This window comes from Prunus persica, chromosome G1 (genome assembly GCF_000346465.2).
Source record: "Prunus persica cultivar Lovell chromosome G1, Prunus_persica_NCBIv2, whole genome shotgun sequence".
Lineage (NCBI taxonomy): Eukaryota > Viridiplantae > Streptophyta > Magnoliopsida > Rosales > Rosaceae > Prunus > Prunus persica.
Window position 1 is genome coordinate 11210001 of NC_034009.1, and position 9084 is coordinate 11219084.

The 9084-nt window shown below is 35.9% G+C and overlaps 1 protein-coding gene across 5 annotated transcripts; it reads right to left on the reverse strand.

The window, feature by feature from the left end:
* On the reverse strand, nucleotides 1–7305 carry LOC18790028. 5 transcript variants are annotated; one of them, XM_020561033.1, is made up of 14 exons: nucleotides 6806–7305; nucleotides 6606–6727; nucleotides 6038–6135; nucleotides 5797–5883; nucleotides 5332–5378; nucleotides 4674–4731; nucleotides 4131–4244; nucleotides 3731–3856; nucleotides 2661–2772; nucleotides 1547–1635; nucleotides 1167–1274; nucleotides 844–965; nucleotides 452–683; nucleotides 1–317 (listed from the first exon to the last, which is right to left on the reverse strand). In XM_020561033.1, exons 3-14 carry the CDS (start codon nucleotides 6117–6119, stop codon nucleotides 265–267), a joined length of 1230 nt encoding a protein of 409 aa, XP_020416622.1. In that variant the 5' UTR covers nucleotides 6120–6135; nucleotides 6606–6727; nucleotides 6806–7305; the 3' UTR covers nucleotides 1–264. The 5 variants fall into 5 exon arrangements, with proteins under 5 accessions (XP_020416622.1, XP_020416614.1, XP_020416633.1 ...); XM_020561025.1 differs by having other exon boundaries at nucleotides 6601–6727; XM_020561044.1 differs by having other exon boundaries at nucleotides 1628–1635; nucleotides 6601–6727; nucleotides 6806–7304.

Below are 9084 nucleotides of genomic sequence, written 5' to 3' on the forward strand. Positions count from 1 at the left end.
AATAAAAATATAAACCAATTAAAAGACTAGAAGTAGTTGTATTTACAAATTCGAGAGTAGCATATCTTCTGACAGAAACTTAAAATTGAAATGCACAGCAATTGATATCTAAATATAGGTCAGTCATTGACTAGAATGTAGAGGCCTAGAATGAACATTTTAAAGATAAGCTTAGTTAATATCAAAAAAAGAATCCTAAGTCCTAACCTCAAGCATTAGGTTAAAATTAAACCTTCACCGAGCCAAAAATTCCTACCAGGATTCCTATATAACGTGAACACTACCATTTTGCTGTTGCATGGTCCCCAGTGATTGTCCTACAAAACCAATGAAATTATCCAGGTGAAGGATTTATTCACCAAGTTACAGCCCAAATCAAACAAGATCAAGTCTAATGCACACATCTTATGGAACACTGAAAAAAACAATCTTACAAAGAATTAAAGAATACCTGAGCTACCCGCAAAAGAATAAGGTTTTGAAAGAATTTTGCTTCTTGTTAAACCAACACCAGCAACCTGAGGCCTTGGAACATTATCAACAGGAAACTGATTTGAGAAGTCGCCATCAGGCAGGGAACCTACTGAGTTCCCCAAGCAAACTTCTGAATTTTGGGCAAGAATTTGATCAGGTTTCCTCATGGAAGGTAAAGACTGTGAGTCTCTCTGTTTTGCAATAAGTATCTGGAATTAGTTGTTAATCACTACAAAGTTTGACGAGAAAAGGAGACAGAGGATGGGGAGGGGGATCATTTATGCATATTGTGATGCAATGCAAACGTTGTCCTATAATTGCTTAACATTTAGGCTTCAACGCTCAACACCTTAATATTAGTGCACTCACCATGTCACTACACAGCTCCTTAGTTGATGCCACTGCCTCATGGTAAAGATGGCAAAGTGCTGATCGAAGACGATTGCTTTTTTGAGAGTAATATACTTTAGTAGCAAGGGGAAGAGGGCAATCTGATTGATACAAAACTCATTGTTAAATACTGTAAAACTAGAACACACAGTAGATAATCGAAAAAGAAGAATCATCAGGATAAACTTTCCTAAGCAGTTGATTTACATATTTGATAATTCATCTTTAAGAAGCAAGATCATTGTTAATCTTTGTGTGCTGAAGTATAAAAATTGAGTAAACTGACACAACTATTAGTATACCTTTAATTGGCATGCAGCATTCAAGGGCTTGCCCAGACTTCTTATATTTAAGGGCAGAGTCATTAGGTATGTCACTTACAGAAATGACTCCTTTTGAAGAATCCCTATCTGCACACATGCATGAAATACATACCTATACATGAGTACATCATAAACTTAAAACTTCTCACACTTTGAAACATTGTGGTAAAGGACTCATTCCCAAGTAATGAGGCTAGCTATACATGCAAAGTTAAAATTTCCTTCAACAATCTTTGCAAATCCCTTGTAATTTCACCTTCGGGGGGATTTACATAGATAAAGTGATTGGATATTCGAGAACGACCAAGCTACAGGACAGTGTATAAGAAGACGAATGCATATTAAAGATTTAGCCTCACAGGGGCATGCATCCTGAGTGCTTGTAAGTTTTGATACAGCAGATACTATTCCTATATCATCTGATAGTGGCAGCTGCTCACCTGCTACCCTACAAGAGGGGAAAAAGAGATTTGTGTCACATAAAGGAAATGAAAGACAAATATCAACAGTATTTAAAGGGTGCTTTCTTTAAATTAAAACAAAATAACAAATGAACATTCCAACAAACCATTGCATTTGACTTATATAAAGGGTGCAAGAATATGTCCCACTTTGACACATTGCAATTTAAGGCATAAATAAAAGTAGCAACTACACCCTTTTCTCTAAAAGAAACCAAAGGAAGCATAGGTTCAGGGACAAATGAAAGAAGAATTCACCTAGATCGCATGCCTAAGCGCTTATTATCTGGACATTCTACACCACTATAGGGCATATAAAGCCACTGAGAGTCCATTTCTCTAAAATTGCCCCAGAACACAGTGCATAAATATTTAACTTCCTTTCAAAAAAAATAAACTGAAAATTAACAGTGCAGCATTACATAAGATCAGAGGAACTAGGAGGGAAAATGATGTAGTACAGCCCGTAGGTATTAGATTAAGCACTCAAACAATAGAACATAGAAGAATATAAGAGATCGAGGAGACGAAAATATAGATCGAAAAGACAAAAGAAAGGGCAGAACAGTAGAACAAGAAGAATATCGGAGGTCAAGGAGACGAAAATATAGATCAAAGGGACGAAAGAAAGGATCGAAATCAGAGAACCGAGAAGGACGGGCAGAAATCACATAGGTTTAAGAGAAGGTTTACTCAATATCCAAACCTGAATTTCAAACTACATCGGGTTATTTATAGCAAACTAAAACCTAGACATAATAGAATAAAAATCCCTTGCTTAAACAGAAATCCTAACCCAATAAAATAGGAAACTTAAAACTAGAAATCCTACTAGAATTTGGAAAACTAGAGAATCTAATAAATTTAGGTCCTACGCGTCCTGCATCAGAAAGAGTCAGGGTACTAGTGTGCAATATATATTCAAAGTCCAAATATACAGTTTTAATTTACTTAAGTTATGCACACAATCATAATGCAAAATAATTATCCTTCATAATAATAAAAATCATACATTTTAGACCGTTTTGTTGGAGGAAGCATCACACATGTTGAGCCATTGGTATTTCCAGGACTAACTCCTGAACCATCCATCATATATGTCGCATCTACATAAGCTGAATTCCCTAGATGACATGGTAAAAAAATGGAGAAAGCTGAATACAGATTGAACAGTAAAATAATTTGTTCGATTGCTATACATTTTTTTTTCTTTCAAAATACATATTGAAAAGAAATCATCTTACATATTTGAATATTATCTCCACAATCATGTTGTGCAGAAAAGAAACCAACTTAAAAAGGCTATTGTGACATTGCTAGATGATATCAAGAATAGATCTAAACTCCAGGGAGAATCTTAAGAATACGTACAATCTGCAACGTCATACTTCACGTAACAGGGCTAGTCACTTTATACAGCTCATATAACCATTAATAAATTCTGATCACGTGTCATTAGTGTTGTCAAATCAACCACTACAAGTATGCCCTAGCTACATGGTTTCTTGAATTAAAAAGATAGTTCCTCTGCTTTACTAGCTCATTGAACAGGAAAAAAGATAATGACAACCCAGAAGATACAAGCTGGCACTGCCCAAAAGTTGTACAAGCCTATGTGAAAACTAAAAAGCTAAGGGTTCGTCCGATAACATTTTAGTTTGTATTTTGTTCCTTTTTCTTAAATAAAGTGAGGGAAAATATATGGAAGAAGTCAAGGAGAAAGATGAGAAAAAATGGGGTGAAAACAAACAATTTTTAATTTGTGTTTCAAAAACCATTCTTTATATCCTCGCCTTTATCCCTCAAATCTACTCTCTCTCTTCTCAATTTCTCCTTTTTCCGTTTCTATATCTTTAATTATAAATAAAATGCCAAAAACAACAACATCACCGAATAGGCCCTAAGTTACAGCTTTGAATAATTTGTCCAGGAATGTGATTTACATGACGAATTGGACTAGCCTAGTAGTATAAGGCAACCGGTGGGGCCAGAAAAAAAAAATGACAAAGCAAAACAGAAATTTAATATGAGGAAGCCAATAGATCAAACTTAAGCACAAGATCAAAGGCAAGAAAGAGTTACTTTTTGTCTCCATAAAACAGCAAGAATTCATTCCGATTTGCCCATCCAACTGGGGTTGTGATACAGCAATATCATCTGCTTCTACAGACTCAGATCTTTCTAGCTCCCCAACTGATGTGGACTGGTCTAGAAAAGGTTAAGTACCATCAGATTGTCACACCATTAAATAACATTAGCCTTCAAACCAGAACAAAATACCTCTGAGAAGATACTTGCAAAACACCCAGAAATTGGTTTTAAAATAATGACTACCAAGAACTCTTTCAAAAAACTAGGAACTTTACTCCACTTTGGTTCAAATAGAAAAGCAAAAGGAGAAAGGGGGTGACATATCAGTAGGAAATGTCAGAAAGAACAAGGAAAACACTAAATTTCACTGAAGTCATTATAAAAAGGATACTAGCATAAGCAGTTAACAACTTTTTCTTCTCCTTCCTTGGAGGTTTCCTTTGTCCCATACTTCCATCAGGCTCCAAAGTAGTTTCTTGCATAGCATTTAATGACCTACAAAGTTCTGAAAATTTCGAGCCATCTCAGCATAGGGCTAGAACCACACACTTAAGAGCTAGGAAGCAACCAATTAGCAGGCATTACATGCAGGCCAATAAACATTGATAAGGTCATTTTTTATCCTAAATTTGAATTTGAATTCAGCTAGGATGAAAAAAAATCCTTGTTTATAAATCCTTATCAGCATGATATTTTTAAATCTTTATCATATACAAAAAATCTGTGTTTCTCTAAAAATAAATTAAGGATGAATCACGCATCGAATAATTATTGATACCATTTGAAATTTACAAAGAAATTTTCATAAAGGAATGGACCAACCAAATATCCACACAAGAAAGAAAAGAAACATATGTGTCTATATAAATAAATAAAGGCTTTAAGTAAAAAAATTAGTTTTTTAAAATAAACATATATAAAAAAACCTTCAAACCTGCATGTTCCACATATTGACTGGCCTTGACTGGTCTTTTACAAGCATTGCAACATACCTTCACAGTGATAGTTAATAATCAGATTAGACAGAGGTTATGTAGATATATAATCACACAAACACATCAGAACTAAACAATTACATAAATGAGTTGGGTAATCTTTGGTACCATTTTTATTTTAACTCAAAAATAGATCAGCTATAAAATAAAGAAAACATATTCTTCATTTTGGATTAGCACTCCATTAATATCATATTAGGCAGTGGTAGTAGTAGTGGTAGTAGGCTGAAGGACCACATTGTTAAAGGAATTCACACAGGGTTTAGGGTAACTTATATTCTTCAAGTGGTTAAGGTATCCTTTAATTTCCGTTAAGAGGTAGTTATGAGAGTTAATTGTATAAGAAGCACACAGGTAGTAAATATGAAGCTATTGATATTTAATTTAGGACGAGAGAAAGAAAGAAAAAGCCAGCTTGAACAGTGTTATATCCACATGACCAGTATACAAATTTTTCTGGGCCAAAGCGGAAACACCCAACATACATGGCCAAATATATACTTCCAAATACATATTGTATATTGTTTACGACCAAATCTTTACTTCATAGACCTCCATACCATATAGCATGACAAAACAATGTGATCTGAACCTTACCAAATGCAAAGGATCATCCATCGGCTTCAAACCAAACACATGCATATCTGCAGACCCAAATGGAAATCATCAACGAGTTTATGAAACTACAAACTTAGAAAATCCAAAAGGCTTGTACAAAATTATAAAATGTTACGCAACAGAATTGAACACCAAGAATTGTGATACCATATGCATCCGCAAAACTAAAATTATATAAACAGAATGACTAATAAAGGTGCATATTTTGTGAGCCAAATTTGATCTAATTGTGAATATACTGTATAATAATGTTGATTAAAAGATGTGCCTAGTCTCTAGACTCTCTACCACCACCACCACCCCATTATCATTAAACGTCACTTTGGCACTGTAGCATTTTCCATGTTAGAAAACTCAAGATTAATTCAAGCACGCCTGCTACATCAAACATGGAACAAATGCACTTTTTTATTAAGGGGTATCTGAAATGCGCAAAGAAATCACCTTCTTCGTCAAGCAAATTTGCTTCATTCGCGTCACTTAACTCTCTGCAAATCATTTGAGCATCAAACTTCTGATGGCCAACTTCCTCTGTACGGGGGAATGAGGTCAATAAGAAACCAAAATAACCAATGCAATGCTGCTTAGGAGTAAAAGTAATGAGTTCTACAAATCATAAGGTAGATCATCTATAAGTATAAAGGCAGAGCACAAAACTACATGCAATCCCAAAGTCTCCTTGTACCTGCTATGCTTTGTGTGACACTCCCCGATGCAAGAAGCCTTGCCATCACTGCCATCCTCCCACTTCCAAGTGAGCATACCATTGAGACTTGTATATATCTGTAGGTAACAATCAGCAATAGTAAATGACTGCTGTAAATGACCAAGACCTTACAGAACATTTGTTCACCCTTGCATTACCATATAACCCGAAAGGAAAAATAAACAATAAAGGCAGGGTAAGGCAAATTCAGCAGCTGCTGCTCAAGGTTTATATGGCAAACATACTTCAAAAATGCAGGGGCAATTTCACCATTATAAGCATGAAATAATCCATTATTGTGTGCAATTCAAACACATACTTATCTGCTACTCTAAACCCAAATTTTTAAAAAAATTATAAGTTTTTTAAATAAAAAAACTAAAAAATCGAACTCATCATTATGTGTAAAACGCAATATACACGCCCATAAAAGTGTAATACAATCCAAAACCCTATCAAAAGGTTCAAGCTAAAGAGCAAAACGCAGCCATGCTTAATGTCAACCACTTCAAAAAATCAAAACCAAAATCAAGCGGACTAACCTCACCTTGAGTCCGTGCACAAGAAATCCTTCAAACAAAACCGATAAAATCCTTCGCAATTACCGAAACGCAATATACACGCCCATAAAAGTGTAATACAATCCAAAACCCTATCCAAAGGTTCAAGCTAAAGAGCAAAACGCAGCCATGCTTAATGTCAACCACTTCAAAAAATCAAAACCAAAATCAAGCGGACGAACCTCACCTTGAGTACGTGCACAAGAAATCCTTCAAACAAAACCGATAAAATCCTTCGCAATTACCGAAACCGAGACGAAATCGGGAAATCCGAATCAGTGACGAGTGCGAACTCAGGGAGCTCGGAGCAATGCTCGCGGAGTACGAAGGCGAAGAGAATGTCTGAATGTACGTGACAATGGCGGAAGCGAAAACCCTAGAATGGAGACGAAGAGAGAATTTTACTTTTTTTGTTTTCCTTTTTGGTGTGGCGTTGAAACTCGAAAACGGTATTGAATGTGGGTGCTGCTGCTCTTTTTCTATATTTGTGCAATCCTTTTCTCCTCCGAGAGGAGAAGAAAAGAAGAGAAGAGGTGGCAAAAGCTACAAGTTGTAAGAGAGAGTGAGAGAGAGGAGAGAGAAAGGGGCCTTTTTTTCTGAATTGGTTTTGGCCGCGCGTATGAAATATATATGTGTTTGTAAGTGAACGGCCAGCACGTGCTCCACAGTTGCCACTGGATTTCAAAAAATTTCACCCTGGTAATGGGTTAAAGTAATTTTCTTTTTACTGTCAAGCATCTTACACATTTTCCATCCAAATGTTGTTATATACACCCAAGTTCCAACAAATATATCACTACACTCAACATTCCACCCAAAAAATATATATATATATGTGGATTAGGCCAATTGACTATGATAGTGAGTATGTCGCCTTGCATTCAAGTTTAAATCCCTCTCCCTATAAATTAGAGTAATTTAGAATCTAACTATAGATTGCATCGACAACAAAAAAACCAATAAACACACACAAAATGTCCAACTTTACATAGAGGCTTGAGAGCAGGTGGTAGAAACTTGCTATAATTGTGGAGGTGTGTAGAAAGTTACAAATTACAGTGAGAGTGCCATTATATATGGAACAACTAATGGGCCTCCTTTCATGGGCTTCTTCAAGTGGGCTAATGTCATGTTCAAATTATGGTACAAATTGTGTTAAATGTTTGCCTTTACATGCAGTGGTGATATATTATATTCATAATTCATGCCTTATGGTGGTTAGTCATAAGGACCAATACAGCCATATAGGGTTAATATAATTATAGAATCACATTAACCATAAGGGGTTAATTCAAATATGAAGGAGTCCATCAGCAACATCAAACGCACAAGATGTACCTCCACTCATAACCCTAAGAAATTCCTGAGGGAAGGGGGGAAGTCGCAGACCTAGAAAAACCAAACATATACCTCATACCACCAAACTACAACTACAAACATGACCTTCTAACTCTCACAAGTATAAAATACAAGTAGAGACTAGAAATATGCAACAAACTCAAAAGGACTTGATGCACTTATTACAACTCACAAAACAAGTAAAAATAACCTGATCTGCTACCATGTCATCACCAAGATAGCCAAACAGCCACCAAACTCAGCCAAAACAAAGGCGTCGGAGGGGAAGTGGAGAGGGTAGAGGAAAGTCTGGTCAGATAATGAGGGAGAGAAAGGAGGGGGAGAAGAGGGATGTAGGCTACCGACCCGAAAGAGGATGACAACTAAAACTTTTCTTTTAATTACTTACTTCGCTTTCTTATCCAACAATGTCACCAAAGAAACTTGAACTGAAAGTTTACCAACACAATTAGAGACTGAATTCCACTAGACCAAAATTACCTTCCTAAAAATAAATTTAATTTACCAACAAAAACATGAATTGAAATGTTCAAAAAAGAGTCCAGTATTTTTACATTTCTCTTTTCCCTTGTTGCACATCCCTTGGTTGCACTATCGGCGGCCCACTTGGAAGTGTGATCAGTGGTTACATTTTGGTGCCATTAACTAGCCCAGCCCAACTCTTCCAACAAACCCATCTCAACCTTGTAGGTTGGCTACGTCCCCGCTTGGTGGAGTTATGTAGTTGAACTTTGGGCTTGCCGAGATCCATGTTATAGGAGAAGAAGAATTCGAACTCAGATGTAAGAAAACAGGCATATTGTCCCAATCAATTAGTCTAACTTATATATATTTTTTTTTTTGGGGTAAAAAGTCTAACTTATATTCAATATGCTATAAACGACAATAAAACTATACCCAATACATGATTTATTATACTTTGAAATTTTGATTTTAGACATGTATGTGATGCAGTAGGTGGGCTTAAGTGGAGTGGAGATAAACTTATAATCTCTCACGCCGACAACAACAAAAAATGGTTCTAATTGGGAGTGCTTAAAGAGACATGATGAACAACACTGATCAGAAGGCCATATATTAATTCATGCGAGAAGCTTTAGAAGCTTG

Bases quoted from the DNA above. Each gene is read 5' to 3' on its own strand.
- LOC18790028 (XM_007223978.2), bottom strand. From the start codon at position 6,119: ATGGTATGCTCACTTGGAAGTGGGAGGATGGCAGTGATGGCAAGGCTT. The intron at 4,732-5,331 runs GTAAGGTTCAGA...ATCACTGTGAAG, and splicing joins TGGATGATCCTTTGCATTTG to GTATGTTGCAATGCTTGTAA. The intron at 684-843 runs GTGAGTGCACTA...AACTAATTCCAG, and splicing joins AGGAGCTGTGTAGTGACATG to ATACTTATTGCAAAACAGAG.